Source organism: Zingiber officinale, chromosome 3B (assembly GCF_018446385.1).
Source record: "Zingiber officinale cultivar Zhangliang chromosome 3B, Zo_v1.1, whole genome shotgun sequence".
In the NCBI taxonomy this organism is placed as follows: Eukaryota; Viridiplantae; Streptophyta; class Magnoliopsida; order Zingiberales; family Zingiberaceae; genus Zingiber; species Zingiber officinale.
Genome location: NC_055991.1, coordinates 5,739,394 through 5,759,840, shown reverse-complemented (window position 1 = coordinate 5,759,840; position 20,447 = coordinate 5,739,394). Strand labels below are relative to the sequence as shown.

Here is a 20,447-nt window from a genome sequence, read left to right as displayed (position 1 = left end):
GTCTGAGATCCTACCTAGGAACAATTAGGACATGTTGGATCAGGAATGTAACATCCTAACCCAATTGAAATCTTATTTTGGTTTTGGAATCTAGATATTGTCTTATGGAATACTATACTTAGATATCTAAAACTATTACTTTGTATGAATTTCATGGCCATCCATTTGAAATTATTTTCTCAAATCTTTTCTTATTACATGTTTCATATATTCAATATTATTTCTACATGAAACCAGTTTTGTGGAATATGATGCTAAATTTGATTGTTTAACTAGTTATCCTTAATATGGAAGCTTTTAGAAGGGGTCAAAGTACTTTTTTTTTTACTTTGTTGATATTCCTCATTTAATATGCACTGCAATTTATCATTCAATTTTAGATTATGTTGTCTATAACTATGGGATCTTATAAATTGAGAGATTTCATTTGGTACTTTTCCATCTCTTTTTGGGCTAATTGTAATGGTTATCAATTCCAAAATTTCCCAGGCTGTTCAATCTGGACTTCTCAAAATATTGTCAAAGATGGGAATCTCATTGCTCTCTAGGTATGTGCAAAAGATGATGCATATGACAAATATAGATTGGAATCTGAAATGGAAATTTTATATAATGATCTTTTCTTACCCAATTGTCTTTGGTTGGTTCCTCTCAAACCAGTTATTGTGGGGCACAGATATTTGAGATATATGGACTTGATCAGGACGTTGTTGATGTTGCATTTTGTGGAAGTGTGTCAAAGATAGGCGGATTAACTCTTGATGAGGTAAGACACTTCAAAGAAGGCATCTCTATATCTGTTTATGTTAAACAAGTATCAAGTGTCTCTCTCTTAGACATCTTTTCACCAATACTATTTTCATGGAAAGGTTAAAATGTTCTCATGAAAACAGTGAAGTGTCCGGAAAATCACAGAAATTTAGATATGGTAGCTTGGTCTGTCTTGGCAGATAGAAATAATGAGATAGTATACAAGAAGGCTATGAAATGATGATTGTTTGCTTGGTGTATATGTCAATTCCAGTGATGGGTGAAAGATAATTTGGTTAGCATTTTGACATGTAATTTTACCTTGAGTAACTATGCACTTCAAATTTTTAAGCACATCAGACTTAATGGCTTCCTTGTTCATTATTCTAGTATAGCCTTTTGAACTGACGCAATTTTGTTTACATGGATAGCAAAATACACCCTCCAGTCAACTCTGACTTTATGTAGTATGAATACATTATTATAGGATGAATATATGATCATAATAATCATGTTGATGAGTATAGTTTTAGTTCTACGTAGAATATTTGTTGGATATGTTGGTAGATTCCTGTTTGTGTTAGTGTCAATGTAATTATTCTCTTTTGATCATAATCAGTGTTGAGAGAAAAATTAGGATTTCTCCTTCCCAAGAACCTTATGTAGTTCTCCCTACTTTTATATTATTGATGGTGGTATAATAAATAATTCTTAACTCTTACGTATCTGTGCTACTCCTTTACTACAGAGAGTACTAGTTACAAATATATCCAATTGGTGTCCATGGAATGAACACATGGAGAGAAAATAGATCCAACTTGAAATTTCTACTGAATGGTGCACGTAGAGAGAGGACTTATTTGGTTTGAGGTCCACAAAATGAAATTCACAGAGACATGAGGATCAATTTGACTTCATGTGTGAGGAATTTTGCACACGGAGGGAAGAAGATTGATCCAACTTGAGATCTCCATGGAATGGTGCACAAGAAGAGTTGGGAGATCCATGGAATGATGCACGTAAAGAGCGAGAAACGAACGTTGGCTTGGGATCTGTTGAATGACATGCTGAGAAATGGAAACTAATCCAACTTGAGAGCTCCATGGAGTAATTCATGCACAGAGAAGATTTGTTGAATGATGCACACAAATAGAGAACACATGTCGACTTGAGATTCATGGAATGATACATGCAAAGCAATGCTAGGATTAATTTGTTGAACCAAATAGCAAATTGGGTTAAAAAAGGCTGAACCTTAATGGACCAAATTAAGGCACTAGTGAGCTTTTGATTCTTCGGGCACCTGCCGACACAGCATGAAGCATATGTGTCGAATTGGAGGTAGAAAAATCGGGTGACAAAAATACATAGCCATTGGAAAATGAACTGATGATAAACGAAGCAATGATGTGGTGGAATTAGGTAATGAGCCTCGAGGTCATTTGGGACTCGCATGAAGGGCGAAGTGAGTCTAGGAGTCATTTGGTACTCATGCTAAGGATAACATTGTCTGAGAATCATGCAAAGGACCTTGCATGAAGGAGAAAGACGGTGCGTGTTACACGTGGAGGAGGTTGGGCAAGACATGCCATGTGTAGAGGTAGAGGGTTGGCATTAAGGGTTAAAATTTTGTATCGTGTCGGGTGAAATGGACAGAATTTTCCATTCTATTTACAACCTAGCACACACAGTGGGCTTCCGGGGGATTGTGGCGATCTTTACCAGGTCACGGAGGCATCGTGATCCCGTGGCGACCTTCGCGGGGTCGCGGAGGCTATCACTATCCCCCAACGACTTTCGCGGGGTCGCGGAGGTGTCGCAATCCCACAATTATTTTTTAAAAAATATTTTGTTTTTTATTTTTTTTTTAATTTATTTTTTTAAAAAAAATTTAATTAATATATTTTATATTTAAAAAATATCAAAATCATATCGGCTCCGAAATGGGTCAATATTATAAACCATGGTTGGCGCCCACATAAAGATGCATTGCATGTGTGTGAAGGTTGGGGAAAACGTTTTGTGCATGGACACAAATTGTTGACACAAAAGATGCATCACAAAGGACACGGAAGATGCACTATGGTAGCCCATCTGGGAAGATGACTCATGTTCATGGGAAGGGTTGTTATGCGAAAACTTGCTCATCTATGTTATATTATTCTTAATCCTTATCTTATGCTCTCCCATCGAGAAGTTGAAACTTGCTGCATGGGTTACATGGTGGAGATAACCATAGTACAGAATACGCTGCATAAATAGTAACTTTAGTATGTAATTGGGTGAAATTTTGGTTGATTGATTAAAGTTTTATAATATTTTATGTCAACCATTTATTTCCTATTTTCCCATTCTAATTTACATTATATCCCTCCAGTAATAGTACATTTTCTAATCTGGTGGCATTCCCTTTGCACTTACTTGGTACCAATTGTTTTTTCCTTCTTTCTCCCTCGAAATACTAATCTGTTTATTTGGCTTTAAATTTCCATCAGAAGGTTATTCTTAGTTTTTTAAGAATGTGCTGAATTACATATCATGTGCATGCATTATATGGGAGAATAATTGCAACCTCATTTATTCTGGAAGTTTTGTTTCATTCTCTATTTTGTTCCTCATTTCAAGGGAATATTTTTTTGCTTCCTCTGATGGTCTTCTTTTCCATTTTCAAAGTTAGCAAGAGAAACATTGTCCTTCTGGGTGAAAGCATTCTCAGAGGATACAGCTAAGAGACTAGAAAATTTCGGATTCATTCAATTCAGACCCGGAGGTATAATTATATTCTCTTAAATCCAGACACATAATACTTGGAAAAATGTGTAATACAATTACTGATAATTTGATGATTCGATTATTTGGCAGATTGTCTCCATTAGATAATCTGTCACCATATATTTGTGCATCAACAAACACACCTTCATATCTTTTATTCATCTGGTTGTCATATGGCATGCCTCAGAAAATACATCTTTTATTGGCTTTCTAGTTTATTGTGGTTATTTTCTTGTATACTATTGAAAATGACTATTAATTCATTTAGGCTTCGTGGTTATCATTTATTCTATACGAGCACTTTTGGATTTACTGAAAGATGGTCTTGGGCTGCTTCTCCTTTGTGGTGTATATGCCGCTAAATCTTTTAAAGCTGAATGCTATCTTTGCATTTTTCTTTTACTCATCCAACAATTGTTATGCAAGCATAATAGAGATATTCTTTGTTGTTTGACATGCCAGCATATATTTGTCAACATTATAGAGAATCTAATCATTCAATCTACTGGCTGATGGTAAATGTATAATGATCATAACTGCTGATGTATATTCCTCTTGTTCAAAATCAGGTGAATACCATGGAAATAATCCAGAGATGTCAAAATTGCTACACAAAGCAGTTCGTCAAAAGAGTGAAAATGCATATTCTATTTACCAACAGCACCTTGCAAATCGTCCTGTCAATGTGAGTTTGAAATCTGCATTCATTTTTGATGCATGTTTTATCTGTGACTTGAATCAAGAAGCTAATTGGCAAAACCAATAAGTACTTCCTAAGCATCGCTATTGAAAATTAGAACATACACCTATGCACTGCATGCTATACTGCATTTGTTGTTTCCTGAAATAAGATCAAATATTCAGGTGTACATGTCAAAATAATACTTGTTATCTTAATATCATTGTGGTATCATAGGTGGATTAATTGTGATTGGTGTTAATTAAATAGTTGTATCCATGGTTTATCTTCTGGTTCTGGCATTGATTTAGATTAGACTTGCTGTGTGCATTGAGTAGTATACTGATCTATGCCTTCCAAACACAATGGTTCATACTACATAGAAAACCTATATATATCTATTGTTGAGAATTAAAACTGTGTATATAAAAACAAGACATATTTGAAGCTTTATAAAGTTTACCGATCAACTCTTTCTGTGTGCATCAATGATAATGACTTCACTTTCTTAGGTTCTCCGTGATCTTCTTGAGATTAAGGGTGATAGAGAGCCTATACCAATTGGACGAGTCGAATCTGCATCATCCATTGCTCAGCGTTTCTGCACTGGTGGAATGTCTCTCGGAGCTATTTCAAGGGAAACACATGAAGCAATTGCAATTGCAATGAACCGATTAGGAGGGAAGTCAAATTCTGGAGAAGGTGGTGAGGTCAGTTTATGGTGAAGAATCATTCTCCAATTTAATTTAATTTCATTTGAAGAAAATATTTTAATTAAATTATCAACTATTTTCCAGGATCCCATTCGATGGAGTCCTCTAACTGATGTCATTGATGGGTATTCTCCAACACTTCCTCATCTTAAGGGCCTTCAAAATGGAGATACTGCTACTAGTGCAATCAAACAGGTAAGAATATTTATATCCAACCTTGACCTTTTAGTTATGATGATAAATCTCGATTTTTTTTAAAAAAAATATAAGATAGGGATTTTTGAGTCTTTGTTTTCAAAGCAGAATGTTTCTTGTATCATTTGAAGGAAATTTTACTGCCATTTTTAAATTCACTATTTTCTTATGGCATTTATATCAACCCATGCTTTGAAATTTCATGTCATGCTGGGTTGCATGATTGGAATTTCACTTAAATTTTATATTAATCAACGCAAATAATCTCTCATTACTACTGTGTTGATCATGCTAATGAGCATCATGTCATACTGACATTGGACCTACTTTGTTACAATTTGTCATGTGTAAAGATGGAACTCATCTCTCATGTACTACGATAGTGATCATGATAATGAGCATCATGTCATGTCGACATTTTGGACCCACTTTGTTACAATTTGTCATGCATAGAGATGAATTCCAATTTTGCTTATTTGTAGCTTGTTTCTCCAAAAATTCTAATTCAATTGAATATTTAATTGCTAGTCATTTTCAAAAACAAGTGGGAGAAAGAAGATTATAAACATAAAATGTAAATTCATCTCAAGGCATTGAAGTTTAAAAAAAAAAAACTCAACTATCTAAATGATATAGTGCTATTGAAAGTATAAAATGCAAGTGAAAGGGGATTAATTGAGTAAAATTTATTTGATTTATTCTACACACTTGAGCACATGTCAAAGCTTGTCGAGTATGAATATAACATAGTCCACCAAAGATGTAGTTGTTTCTCTATTTTCTAGCTTTTTTTAGTAGATAAATTAAGTGAAAGAAAGTGTTTTAAAAATGTAAAATTCATTTAAATTTATCTCAACATATGCTAGATGCTCAGCACAACACGGTACTAAAACCTTACAATTATGACTGATGACTGAAGCTCCAGAATGGAACTGCTATTTTAAACCTTGCATCTATCCGCAAAATATATACAAATAGAAGGTTACTGAAGTGGTACATAAGAAAAAGAGCTTATGATTTGCAAGTTCGCTTACTTATTGTTCTGCAACATGTTTCATGCTGTTTAATTATTTCCAATGTGTCATTTGCATGGTGGATTAAATATGGAAACACTTACAGGTTGCTTCAGGTAGATTTGGTGTCACTCCAACATTTCTGGTTAATGCCGACCAATTGGAAATTAAAATTGCACAAGGTGCTAAGCCTGGTGAGGGGGGTCAGTTGCCTGGGAAGAAAGTCAGTGCTTATATTGCTCGGTTAAGAAACTCTAAACCAGGAGTTCCACTGATTTCTCCACCTCCACACCATGACATTTATTCAATTGAGGATCTCGCTCAGTTAATTTATGATCTTCATCAGGTAAAATTTTGTTTCTAAAAGGAAATCAGTGTTAGACAAATTGTCTTTGGATTCTTTCATTTTATGTTGACTTATGACTGCATACGGGGACATTTATATATAATCAGGTCAACCCTAGAGCCAAGGTATCTGTCAAACTTGTGGCAGAAGCTGGAATTGGCACTGTTGCTTCTGGTGTAGCTAAGGGCAACGCTGATATCATACAGGTATTTAATATTTACCAAAATGATAGTACCACTGCATATCTTTTCTTCCAATACGGATTTTCCTGTGATGATTGAAAATCAGTATAACTTGCTCTAATAGGACTAAAATTATTTATTCTAATAGGAACTGTGATTGGTGCTGGTCCTGACATTTTAGAACAATGATTAATATGTAATTTTTTTTCAATAAGTTAATAAACTAATTTTCTTTTTCCCCAACTCTTATTTGTTGGCATTCTCATTAATCCTCGTATGCTGGAGAAGAGCGTTTGAAGCACATAACAGCACTCTGCCTCACCCCACTTGTATTTAGTTTATGTGCGCATGAGCATGTATTTGTCATTTTTTGCTAATTTTTACATCTTTTATGAGTGTCAAAACCCTTGCTATTTTGTTGCAATTTTTTTACATCTTTTATTAGTTGCAAAACCTTTGTTATTTTCTCGATTTTTTTACCTCATTTGTTAGTGGCAAAACCTGTCATTTTCTAGCTATGTTTAACATCTTTTATTAGTAGCAAAACCTTCTATAGGTTCGAATGACAGACTAGAGAGGAATAGTTGGTGAATTGAAAATAATTGTGTTTTGTTGTTCATGTGAACGGTGTAAGCACGACAGGAATAAAAGATGTAAACACAATGCTAATTGTAAGAGTTTATGTAGTTTGAAATCCCCCTCATACTCCTCTGTCTAGCAATTCATTCAGCGACTCACTGTCAAAATAAGCATGATTTAAAAAGCAATGATACTTAACAAAGCTTGAAATCTTTGAAAGACATAGAGCCTTGATGATTCCTAAATTTTTTTAAAAGCCAAATAACTTTCAAATTGTATTTAAAAAAGCTCTAATGACTCTTTCCTCCACGCTTCCAGTTGACTGGAAACATCCCCAGTTGACTGATCGTGCAAAAAGTCATTATATAGCCAATAGTTAGTTAGGCAATTGACTAGAAAACTTGTTCAAATGAGTGTTCATGCATCTATTTGACTGGATCTAGAATAGTTTCGATCTCAAGCTGAAACAAAAGCATTATGTTCTATGGATAGAGAGTTTTTAGTCAACTTTCAAGTTGGCCAATCGACTAAGGATGTTCTTTAGTAAACTGAATTTGCTTGGAGCCTGAACAAAAACTTTTGGTTCTCTGAATATAGAGTTTTGAATAGACTACTGAGTCAACTAAACACTCCATTCAATTGAGGTTACCTTCAGTCAAGTGAATTTGATCAGAGATTTCTATTTCAAATTGCTTATGCTTCATAAACCTATGCAACACTCAAGATTGAATTTAACTGCCTTTTACGACCCAGAACAAATTGTTCCATGATCAAAGAGTTTTTATAGTCACTGGATATCATCTCAAAAGCATAAACCCAAAATTACAATCACTCTTACATAATCTCTCATAGCTCACATAGCTTTTACGTCTTCAACCTCACATCATCCTTCAATGATGTTGCCTAAATACTTGCTGCTCTCTAGGTCTTCAACTGCTTCATTCTAGGACACTACTTCACTAGAAATTCTCGATCCCTTAATACCATTTCCCTTCTCTAATCACTCCAAGTTCACCTTGCTACATACCTTTGAGCCATCAATCACAAACCATCCATCTTTACTACGTCAAGTCAATCATAACAACTTGACCGTGTCAAGCTATGAACTTTGTGATCTCCATATGTACTCAATTAAGCCCCTATTTACTTAATTTGACCCTTTTCCAAACACATCAAAACAACTTGGTTGACTCGACCACTTGGGAGCATTGTTGCACCAAACCTTGCCTGCCTAATAAGAAATCAGAGATTTTGCTTTTACTTATCAGAATGCATATCGAGAGAACCACATTTCTTCCATGAGAGAACCACATTTCTTCCATGGTGACTTTAATGCAGTCCATTGAGACTCAAAGAAGATGGTCACTGTGTAGGGTTTACTCATCTCTGAAATCCTCATGTTGGTGTTTGACCACGAGGTGCCTCTCCACACCACATAGCATGTGATATAATCCTCATTTGAAGTGGGAGTGATAAGCTCAAACCCTTCCTAATAATGCCGCTATACAGATTCGAATTCCCAACCTTTAGCTGGAAGCCTTTTGCCTGCTCATTTTGTAAATTTGTGTCAGCTTGTAATTGTTGGATTCAGAGATTGAAATTGTTCTGTGCTGCACGACACATAACACAGAGGAAACATTCATTCCACTGACTAACCTATTCATCCTTTTGCTAACTGATGAGCATGAAGTTGCAAAGTGGAGGTCACCAAGCAGAAGATGGAAGATAGGGGTTTTCTCCTTTTTCCATGGAGGCCCACATCTTGTCCGGCAGGTTTTTTTCTTTTCCCCATGGATCTATTGACCTACACTCTTCTTGTGTTGACCACAAAGTCACAGGATGAGGTCTTTTAGCAGAAATTGGATTACAATGATTTATCTCTTCCTCTTTCGATGGAGGCTTGCAGCTTGTCCATCCATCATTTTCTCTTCTCTTCAGACTTGTAGACAAACTGAAATCAGCAACCTCATATCCGACCAGCAGATGGATGCCCACAGCTTGTTTGGTCCATGTTCCCTTGCCTCACCAGGCCAAGCAACATCATCATCCTAACTGTCGTCGATCTGCACATGGTTTAAGCATTGCATTATTTTATAATGAAAATAATTATTCATCATCAACAGGCAAGCATTTATAATCTTGGTAAACCTCCGTAGCTCTTGCTTGCCAGTGCTATAGAATGCTTACTTTTATGAAAATGATTACTGAATTTAATGCTTGCAAATGCCTGTTTTTGACCTTCAAAAGATAATACCAAATTAATTGGACAAATTTGTGGCTTGAGATCTTTCCTGTGAATACTGTTATCTCATTTTTGTTCCACTGGATTCTTTATGCTTTGATCAGTATAAAAATTTGTCTATGTTCATAGACCACTAGTGCACAAATTAATTGGACAAATTTGTGGCTTGTGATCTTTCCTATGGATATTGTAATCTCATTTTTTTTCCACTGGATTCTTTCATTGAATGTTATGATTATAAAAATTTGTTTATGTGTAAAACCACTAGTGCATAAATTGTATCCAGAAAATGATTAAAGCAAAGTTGTTTTCTTGACAAAGATTTCTGGACATGATGGGGGAACTGGAGCAAGCCCTATAAGTTCAATTAAACATGCCGGAGGACCCTGGGAACTTGGTTTAACTGAAACCCATCAGGTTTTCAAATACTTCTGCACTAGGTTCTTAAAGTGTTTTGTTCTGTTTTCTCCATGTGATCAACAAATGATATTTTCCAGACACTTATTCAAAATGGTCTGCGAGAAAGAGTCATCCTTAGAGTTGATGGTGGATTTAAGAGTGGAATTGATGTTCTCATGGCTGCTGCCATGGGTGCTGATGAGTATGGTTTTGGGTCTGTGGCTATGATTGCTACTGGCTGTGTCATGGCACGTATTTGCCACACTAACAATTGTCCTGTTGGTGTTGCTAGTCAGGTAATAACAATATTCTTATTTTTTGTATTTTTTTCTTGAACATTTCCTTTTAAATTTCATTGTTGCTTGTCTATACATGAAAAATATACTGCTAAACATTTCAGAGAGAAGAGCTTCGGGCTCGTTTTCCTGGGGTTCCGGGAGATCTTGTGAACTACTTCTTGTATGTTGCAGAAGAGGTAAATTTCCTTTTAGTTAAGCTTGAAAATGTATTTCCACATAACTTGTAAGTAATCATTCATTGAGGTACTTGCAAATTTGGTTTCTATAAATTCGTAGTTTTATTTATTTGTTTGTTTTTTCTTGAAATTCCTAGTTCAATTCTTTTTTCCCTAAAATTTTTGGCCAGGTCAGGGGCGTTTTGGCACAACTTGGATATGAGAAGTTAGATGACATTATTGGACGAACAGATTTGTTAAGGCCGAGACATATCTCTTTGACAAAAACACAACATCTTGATCCCAGTTACTTCCTTTCAGTATGTAATGAACTCCAGTGTCAATTAAACTTGTTTTATTTCCTACCAATCCCTAAATTTAATTTTGCAGAATGTTGGTGTACCTAAATGGAGCAGTTCTGAGATAAGAAATCAAGCTGTTCATACAAATGGACCTGTTCTCGATGAAATCATACTTTCTGATCCTGAGGTAAAGAATGAAGTCGTTTAACTTTTTTATTTGCCTAAAAATTCAAATAACATCAATGCTATGGTTCATAAGCTTGCATGCCAAATTTTCATTTGTCTTAAATTCTATAGTATGTTTCACTATACAAAAACACAAATTTTCATTTGCCTTTGACTAATCGTATGTATTTAATCAGCTACTAAAGCACCACGCAAGCCTTAAAAGTATTTTTGTTACAAATAGTTGTCTAATGTTTTTTTTCACAAACATATCTCCCTATTTGTCATTATGCTGCTATCTTATATGATTTGTCCCAATATCTTATCCTTAGCCATATAATCCTCTATTACTTAGACTCAGCATTATTCCCACTCATACCCTTGTATTTTTATTTTTTAAAATATTTAGATTTTTTTTAATTTTAATTAATAATATTTTATATTAAAAAAATATTAAAACAATATCAGCACTGCATGATACGGTATTGAAACCATATGGTTCCTATCATCAATTGAAACTTTGAAACGGGTCGATAATTTAAATCATGTGTATACTTCTTTAGCACCTAGTTGCTATTGCATGTAACATCATGTGTGTGGGCTTGAGTGTGTGTTATGAATCCTTGTTCTCATGTCCCGAGCTTCAAGAACATGTAAATGATGTTGACAAACATAATTTCACTTCTAATTCTAGTTCCTAATGGCATCGAGATACTACCTTGTGCATGAATCTTAAAGCCTTGCAGTGATGGTACATTTGGTGTAGTTCCTTTAGATGCAAAAGTTGTACTAAAAGTACTCTTGCAGATTTCTGATGCCATCGAGCATGAAAAGGTGGTCAACAAAATTTTTAAGATATATAACATTGATCGAGCTGTTTGTGGTCGCATTGCTGGTGTTGTTGCAAAGAAATATGGAGATGTTGGTTTTGCAGGACAGCTTAACATCACGTATGTTGTATGATTTCTATGTATATGTATTGGCATTTAACATTGACTGAAATACAGAGTAATAGGATGTTATTATGCCCAGATTTACTGGAAGTGCTGGACAATCTTTTGCATGTTTCCTTACTCCTGGAATGAATATTCGACTAATTGGAGAATCTAATGACTATGTAGGAAAGGTGCAGCACTCTCTAGCCCCAAATGAACTTGCTTTTTTCCTTTTGTTGATTGAGATGTGTCCATAACTATGCTTTTGTAGAGTATGGCTGGTGGGGAGCTGGTTGTAAAACCTGTTGAAGGTACTGGCTTCATCCCGGAGGATGCTACAATTGTAGGTAACACCTGCCTATATGGTGCAACTGGTGGTCAAGTTTTCATTAGAGGCAAAGCTGGTGAACGGTTTGCAGTTAGAAATTCTCTTGCTGAAGCTGTAGTTGAGGGCACTGGAGATCATTGTTGTGAGTACATGACTGGTGGTTGTGTGGTGGTACTGGGAAAGTGAGTATTTCTTCTCCCTAGTTCCATGTTTCACATAGATGACTTGTCTAATAATAGAAACATGTTAATCCAGAGTGGGTCGAAATGTTGCTGCTGGCATGACTGGTGGTTTAGCATATATACTTGACGAGGATGACACTCTTATTCCCAAGGTTTGTACAAAATTTTCTACTTTCTTGACAAGTTGTCACTTCTCTGCTTTATAAGCACCTTAAAATGTCAAGACTAATAAAAAACTTTATGCATCTGTTGCAACCTAGATCAGGATTAATTAGAATTTGAAATGAAATGGATGTTCAACAGTGATTGCAAGCAATGGAAAATGTATATAACTGGACACTGTGGTATTAAGTTATGCCAAATATTTCTTGATTCTCTCAATGTGCTCAACTCTCAATATCATTCTGTCTTGCTATTGGAAAACATACAATTATTTTACATGGCTATCCTTCTTAGATGCTTCTAATCACACAAACAGAAATTTCACCAGTCTAGTGTCATTAGCAATGCGTGATAGTTTTGCCAGTCTTGCATTTGAATGCATGCATAATTAGTTTTGAGTTTGAACATGACATTACTATACATGGCTATCCTCCTTAGATGCTTCTAATCACACAAACAGAAATTTCACCTTTCTAGTGTCATTAGCAATGCGTGCTAGTTTTTTCCAATCTTGCATTGGAATGCATGCATAATTAGTTTTCTATTTGAACATTACAAATGAGCATTTGGATTCCATTCTCTGTTCCATGTATTACAATCAGGTATGTATATAGTTATCCTTTTGTGACAGGTCAACAAGGAGATAGTAAAGATTCAAAGGGTTAATGCACCTGCTGGACAAATGCAGCTGAAAAGCTTGATTGAAGCTCATGTTGTAAGAATGAACACATTATTGTGCTCTAAAAAAAAAGGAAAATATATATATATATATAGTGAAGTATAATTTTTCAACTTGACTTTCCCAGGAAAAAACTGGTAGCAGTAGAGGTTCTGCAATTTTGAGCGAGTGGGAGGCTTATCTTCCTCTCTTCTGGCAACTTGTACCTCCAAGTGAAGAAGAGACACCAGAGGCATGTACTGAGTTTGAGAAAATAAAAGCAAAAAGAGGCATGTCGCTGCAATCTGCTTGAACAATGTCGTAAAAACAGATGGATATATCGAGTTCAAGGTACTTCAAGTGGCAGAATAAGACTCCTTCGTTGCTACAGTGCTATCAACGGCCTACATTGTCTGTGGTCAATGCAACTAAATCAAGAATGCACAACAAGACAGAAGAAGCAGCACTTGTACAGCTACCGTATGCGCTTTTTCTATCTTCTCATGTATGCTTTTCGACACGGTGAGATATAAGTGGTGTGCAACCCATTGTTTTGTACATCATGTTTGCTTTAACAAGGAGTCATAATTTGGCATAAGTTGATCCCAGTGTACTCCAAACGTCCTATTTAGATGTTCACAATGTGATCCCTATAATTGGCAGGTGTTCGTTCTGTTTAAGATATTGAGTGTGGTTCCTATTCATATCGTGGTTCAACATTGTGGGTGTTAAACAATTGATGTGCACTTGCACAAACCATATTTAGTTTCCTTGTTCAATTTGTTGTACGGTTGTCTATTAGTGGCAAAAGTCATACATTGACTCTCGATGTCTCACACGGATGATTTTATAATCATTTGTAGAGAGGTAAATTAGAAAATTGAAATAGAACCTTATATGAGAGGATGATTTTAAAATCATTTGTAGAGAGATAAATTAGAAAATTGAAATAGATCCTTATATGAGAGGGTATGATTACATAATTTTTATCGGGATTCTACTTTGCTTACAACAGCCATTCGACGATATGGTAATCAGCTTGACTATGGTTCAGACGCATCATCTGCTAACTTCAGTCTGCTATCAACATTCTATATACATGTTTCAAGACTAGCAACTTCTCATGATCTCAAACAAACATTGCTGCTTTGCCATGTTCGACTAATGGCCCAGTGTCTGCATTTAGAGCAGGCCACATCTCAACGTGATATCATTTACAACATTTTTAAATTGAAAAAATCGCTAAAAGATCACTCGTCTGCAAGCGAATAACATTACAACATACAAAAATAAAATTGAAAATAGGAATGAAGACTATGAGGTACAGAGGCAGCACGAGCCGGGCTCTAACTGAACGTGGTGAAACATGGAAAATCACTTTGGCCATTCTCTGATGTGCCTCAGCAAGTAGACACTCATACCAGCTCCAACAAAAGGGGATCCCCTGAAGCCATCACTCTTATTAGTTTGATAAAATCATACTCGTTGCGCACCTTCAGCGGATAGACAGCAGGAGCTTGGGCAGTGTAAGAGCTCATAAATGAATCGTTTGCCTGTGGTTGTGTCTTATAAACAACTGTTGCCAGAGCTTTGGAATCAAAATTTTCTTGTGAATCCATTGCAAGGAAAAACACTGGCATGGCAATCCGGTGATGAATATGGAGATCTCCGACGATGCCCACAAGGTCGGAGAAGTCAGTAACAAATCTTTGGGGAATGTAGAATATCTCACTGCTGCAAATGATTAGCTTCCCCTCGGTCACACTTTCTTTATAACTTGTCTGAAGATGAACTGGGAAATTGTCTGCAATTTTCTTAACTAAATTTGTTTGACTGACATGCCAATCTGTATCATTTCCATCAGTAGAAATTGAAACCCATGATTCAGGAACCTGAATTAAGCAAATGATCAGACTGCTTGATGTATACCGTATGAATAAATCAACAAAAGAAGGAAACTAGGTAATACCTTGTTTGTTATCCATAGCTTCGTCTTGTCGGCTTGAAGCAAGTTCCAATAATTAAGAATCATATCATCTTGAAGGAAGAGAAATCCTTCTGCTTCTTGAAATTTGTTGAAGACCTTCGGCAAATACCTATTCCATGACATTATAGAATAAAATTATGACCAAAAGCAAAGCACAGCACCAAATTAAAACTTCCCCATGCAGAAGAAAATCAGCATCATAAAACAAGCACTTTGGTTGTATTACTAGACAGACTGAAATGCAAGTCAGAAGAGCGGATTCAGCTAAACACCTAACAGAATGGATATTAGTATATATTTATATAATCACTAGTAACAATAGAAATCTAGCAATGGAATTTTTCTGGACATCCAAGAGAATGAGATATCTCATTTTTATGACCAAACTTGTGTGGAATTGGATATCTTTCTAATATATGACTCAATAAGCCATATAGTTTTTGATAAAAAAAAACATCAATTTCATGAAACAATTCATCAATGAAAATAAACCAGGCACAATGGTACTTCTGACAAAACTCAACCTGAGGTAAACTGGTAAACTAGCTTGTTGGCTTGATAGACGTCCATTGACATATGAAACCAAATTAATGGTCATACTCATCAAGCCTTGAAACCATCTTCAAGAACCACTTCCAAAGTAAGACAATTTATTGTGACATAATTTCTCTGCTTAAACCTTGACATCCTCATCAATGTGCACTTCTAACTCACCACAAAACAATTCACACTCGACATCAAATGTGACTCCATATTGGCTTCACCATAATGATCAACCACTAATTACTGGATCACCTCGCCAGGCATGCAACGATCAAATGTGACCAATTATCTTGATAAGGTTGAACGATTGGACCAAATTGCTTAAGCTTAATACTAACAGATCCTTCAGAGTCATATAAATCTTCTTAATTAACACAACTTTAAACGTTGAACTAAGCCTGGAGTATCACGATTAGTTTAGGATTGTAATGAGAGAATTTGATCAAGTTATTCAAACTAAACAACAAAACATAATTCACAATGGTTAGAATTTATGAAACTAGAAGAGGCTTTTGAATATTTGAATCATGGAAAATTCATCAATTATGGACTCATCAAAATTACATATATGATTAGATATCTAAATCCATTGTAAACCCAAAATTTTCAACTGAAACCACAGTTTGTGTTGTAGACCCAAGTAGCCTCAGATGAAGACAAAAGTAAATGATCACCTGAAGCCGAACTGATTGATTACAGTTTGAGGTCAGTTGTAGGTTGCAAAATGATTTAATATCCATGAGTTGATCATCAAATGTTTTGGGTAACATTTGATTCTTTTCTTTTGGCATCCACTTCTTCGTCTTCATCATCATTAAATCCGATTTGTTCCAACTATTTGAAACCAATTATATAAATCTCATTCCTCCATTGACCTCTTTGCAATATTCAGATTAATTTAAACTATATTATATCAATTGTTCCAAAAATTAATATTTTTTTATCCTTTCTAGTAAGTTCATACATACAAACCTAGCATTCTTGTTTTTGCTAGATTTACTTTTTTGTGCACGTTGCCTACAGTCCAATAATTCAACCCATCACCACAGGAAAAAAAGCAGCAGAGCGATAAGTTAGAGTATTATGATAGTGTTGCCAAAGCAATTCCATTATAACTAACCTAATCCTTCAGTTTATATATACATATATAAAATTATCATAGCATCCAATTTTCAGGTATTTCCAACAGTAAACTAAAGCCTAAATAATTCATAAAGACATCAGAAGGAAGATATCAAATTAGGATTCTCTTTGTTCTGTTAGACTTTTCATAAAACTAAAGAGATAAATTGGTTTCTCTCCATGTCAGCTACTCATACACCAGACATAAATATATGATAGATAAAAAATTCTCAATTCTCAAGGAATAATGGTATTAGATTGTATCATAAGCAAACTAAGCTGGTAACCTATATCCCTTCTAAGTTGGCCAATATACAGCTATCAAACATTTCTAAGAATGAATGCTACTACAATTTATATCTGAATAGTTAGGAGCATAAACAAGCCATAAGCATAGAAAAATGTAGGAACTAACAGTCACAACATCCAAATGTAAAGGTAGAAAAGAAACAAATCAAGCCGCAAAAGGCTGCATCCAAAGTAAAGGTTGCCAACAAGAAATTGCATAAGTTTGAAATAACCATTGGTAATAAGAACATAAGAAAACCATTAGTCTAGAAGGACTTACTTGTATGCTTCAGAGATTTGCCCATATTCCACAGCAAGGCCTGGGTCACTCTGTTCTGAAAGAATTACCACTGTTTTGAATATCCTTCCATAGAGCAGTCTCCACTCTAGGGCAATTCGATCCACAGGCACACTGCAATACATGATAAGAACAACATTTCCAAAATATTTTCTCCACCTTATGAGATTGCCAATCTCATAATTAACTGTCCCAACCTCCTCCACTCCAAGGTGCACGGAAGGTAGTTTCTTAGGAATGAACTTCCTGGTATCTCCCTCTCCGATGTTTGCTCGAGGTCGGTCCAATTCCAATGACATAAGCCTTGGCTGCTGATACCCAATGGCAAGCAAGTCCTGCAACCAGGCAGCTGTGAACTGCACATCCTGCAATGTCCAGAACCCTTCTTCTGCCATTGCATAACTCAAATGCAAGATCCTCTCAAACAGTGTGCGCTTGTTTGATCTCCAGGATACCAAAAACTTGATCAGACGATCAACATTAACATGGAGGTCCTTCTCTTCTATGAAAGGATACCCCTCAGCCGTGTCTACCCGGTGGATGGTTGGCGGATAGACAGCCATAAACCCACCAATCTCCCATAGGATTCTTTGTGCCCAATAGCCCCTTAGCACATCCGATGCCATCGAGCTCACAGAGACAGGTAGCATGAGGCCCCAGAATGCTTGTGTGTGGAAGATAGTATTGAATGAGTTGACGGGCGCCATTAGACCCTGAGGCAAAGCTACCTTGGGTGCTTCCTCATCAAAATGAATGTCGAATATCTCCAAGCCCGAAGACTTGCGGGTGAAGTAGAAGACAGAATCCACATCAGGAAGGCCATTGGAGAGGCCCTGTTGGATGAATTGTCGGCCACCAAACACCATTGTGTAGAACTCTTCATGCCCAACGTCTCCAACACTCTCCAATGGTAGTCCTCTCGGCCACACTGATCGCTGCCCAAAGTGAATGTAAGGGTTCACGACAGTCCGGTTAGGGTCAGCATGGCTGTACTGCAGGAGGACAGGGTGCTTGGTTGCTGTCTCCTCGCCCGCAAGGTCCACATCAAAGTGGTGGGCAAGATCGGCGCCAAGGACCTCGGCGCGGTCGTCCGCGTCAAAGATCACTTTGGCACCATGCTGAATGGCGAACAGGTAGCCGATGCTCTTCCGAACATAAGAGTGGTAGGGGAGGAAGTCGACGGTGCGGAAGCCAAGACCGGCCTGCTGATCCAGGGAGAGAAAGATTGCACCTTTGAGGGACCAATCAGCCGGCGTGGCGGAGTTTCCCACGGCGAGGAGCTGCCACCCCTTGATCCTGGTCAGCGCGCGGAAGGAGTCGGTTGGATAGTCGGAAACTGACACAACGATCCACCGATCGGAACGGAATGAAGCGAAGGACGCGGCGGAGAGGTCAAGCGGCTTGATGGGGGGAACGGACGACCAGGAAACCTCTGGGTAAGGGATCCGCGAAGACACCGACGAAGCGGAGCCGGAGGATTTCTCGAAGCAGAGGAGGGCGGCGACGTCGCCGGAGCTTCGGAGGAAGAAGATAGCGACCACGGTAAGGGCCAGGAAGCAGACAAAGAGGATCTTGTAGAGGTTTTCGGAGGCCCAGGTGGAAAAATCAAGGCTTTTCGCCGGGCTAAAGCGGCGACCGTGGGCGACGGCGTAGGGTAGTCCAGAAGCAGGCTTGGAAGAAGGCGGAGACCGATCTTGGACTAACATTGTCTCCCTCAAGAATTCACAGGCAACAATCAGAAATCGAGTAGAAATCGGTGGATTGCTTGCTCACCGGTACGAATCGGAAGGGGAACCGCCCCAGATCTGGGCTGACAGTACAGCCACCGACTGTGTCTGCCTCCCTTTCCTAGTTGTTGATGAAGACGAGGACCAGAGCAATGCAGGGGACGGTTGGTGGTGCCGACACAAGCAAAGGAAGGAAGGAAGAAACAAAAGATTGCAGTTGACGTTTCGCAATCGGCGCAGTGGATCGGAGCATGCCAAAATCGAAGCACGCTTGATCAACTCGCGTTGCGGGTGGTTGGGAACGAAGCTTCTTCCATGGCCAAGCCGTCGCCTTGGGTCGCTTGTGCTTTGCGTTTACCAGAGAGAGTCGACTGCAAAATTTAACTCTGCAATTTCTTTTTTATAGTAATTCGCCGGAAATTTTGAGAAACTTCAACTTCACTCTCATAAGTATATATATTCGTCCAAATACCCTTCAAACTTTCAATCTAATCATCCCCTACCCCTTTATTATTCCTTTAAGTACGGAAAAAATTTATATCCATTCACACAACCTACCCACCTTCATCACAAGTAGCAATAAAATAAAAAAAATATAAATTATATTACAAATTTATTCGGTAGACTAATAGTCTAGTTTCAGAATTAATCGATTATAAAAAAGATAGAAATGGTTCTACGTCATGATTTTCTTAAATTCTTTATATTTACTAGCTATTGTGTATGTAATATAATACATGAATTTATGTAACTTATATAAAATAAATATTTATTATTAAATAAATAAATAATATTATTTAATGTTAGTATGATTTATTTTATAAAAATCTTAATCTAAAAATAAAATAAAAATTAGGTTATTATTCATACTTCAAGTTATGTAGCGAGAATATTTTAAGAAATGTAGAAGAAAGAGGTGGGGAGAGAACGATGAAGAATCAATAATGATTGAGACGATGATGAAAAAAATGATACATATATTTTAAAAATTATGTTTTATATATATATATATATATATATATATATAAAAGGATAAGAAATTAAAATTACTAAATTTTAAATTATTTTAAAAGAAAAAGAATTTAATTTTGAATTTGAAAACAAAATAATTAACCAGCTAAGTAACGGGTGACCGACCTGATCCCATAAAAGTTTTCTATCGGTCATCAGGATAAATCGAGAAGCGTTCATAGCAACCAACCTAAGAGCTTTACATTATTTAATTACATGTCCTATTTAATAATCTGGATGTTCTATCGTTACATCATAAATTCCTCCGAAGCTTAATTTGAATTCGAACGAATCAATTGAGAGTGGTTGTTAAATACTCATATTTTTTTAATTAAATAGTATGATATAATACTTTTATCCAAAATTACTACATAAATTTATATAATTTAAATATCATAAATAAACACCTTTGGAA

General features: G+C 36.5%; 2 protein-coding genes across 2 annotated transcripts in view; one reads left to right on the top strand and one right to left on the bottom strand.

Moving 5' to 3' along the window:
- LOC122055660 (ferredoxin-dependent glutamate synthase, chloroplastic-like) overlaps window positions 1-13,835 on the top strand; it is a 42,252-nt gene extending 28,417 nt beyond the window's left edge. Inside the window, exons 15-33 of the mRNA XM_042617197.1 lie at window positions 490-548; window positions 661-766; window positions 3,424-3,520; window positions 4,092-4,207; window positions 4,714-4,911; window positions 4,999-5,109; window positions 6,229-6,468; window positions 6,576-6,674; window positions 9,793-9,888; window positions 9,969-10,166; window positions 10,271-10,345; window positions 10,516-10,644; window positions 10,715-10,813; window positions 11,599-11,741; window positions 11,824-11,917; window positions 11,998-12,236; window positions 12,310-12,388; window positions 13,030-13,113; window positions 13,205-13,835. Coding sequence (XP_042473131.1) covers window positions 490-548; window positions 661-766; window positions 3,424-3,520; window positions 4,092-4,207; window positions 4,714-4,911; window positions 4,999-5,109; window positions 6,229-6,468; window positions 6,576-6,674; window positions 9,793-9,888; window positions 9,969-10,166; window positions 10,271-10,345; window positions 10,516-10,644; window positions 10,715-10,813; window positions 11,599-11,741; window positions 11,824-11,917; window positions 11,998-12,236; window positions 12,310-12,388; window positions 13,030-13,113; window positions 13,205-13,369 — 2,427 coding nt within the window. The 3' untranslated portion in view covers window positions 13,370-13,835. The remainder of the gene's footprint in view (window positions 1-489; window positions 549-660; window positions 767-3,423; window positions 3,521-4,091; window positions 4,208-4,713; window positions 4,912-4,998; window positions 5,110-6,228; window positions 6,469-6,575; window positions 6,675-9,792; window positions 9,889-9,968; window positions 10,167-10,270; window positions 10,346-10,515; window positions 10,645-10,714; window positions 10,814-11,598; window positions 11,742-11,823; window positions 11,918-11,997; window positions 12,237-12,309; window positions 12,389-13,029; window positions 13,114-13,204) is intronic.
- Window positions 13,836-14,118: 283 nt separating this feature from the next.
- LOC122055661 (probable glycosyltransferase STELLO1) lies at window positions 14,119-19,407 on the bottom strand. Its single transcript, XM_042617198.1, has 3 exons — window positions 17,277-19,407; window positions 15,026-15,152; window positions 14,119-14,948 (listed from the first exon to the last, which is right to left on the bottom strand). The coding sequence occupies exons 1-3, from the start codon at window positions 18,998-19,000 to the stop codon at window positions 14,472-14,474; spliced, it is 2,328 nt and encodes a 775-aa protein (XP_042473132.1). The 5' UTR covers window positions 19,001-19,407; the 3' UTR covers window positions 14,119-14,471.
- Between the last annotated feature and the right edge of the window lie 1,040 nt (window positions 19,408-20,447).

What these genes read in the sequence shown, in the direction of transcription:
- LOC122055661 (XM_042617198.1), bottom strand. Translation starts at nt 19,000, where the DNA reads ATGTTAGTCCAAGATCGGTCTCCGCCTTCTTCCAAGCCTGCTTCTGGA. An exon ending in CAAATCTCTGAAGCATACAA is followed by an intron (nt 15,153 to 17,276) that starts GTAAGTCCTTCT and finishes GTCATGGAATAG; the next exon opens with GTATTTGCCGAAGGTCTTCA. An exon ending in AGCTATGGATAACAAACAAG is followed by an intron (nt 14,949 to 15,025) that starts GTATTACCTAGT and finishes TGCTTAATTCAG; the next exon opens with GTTCCTGAATCATGGGTTTC.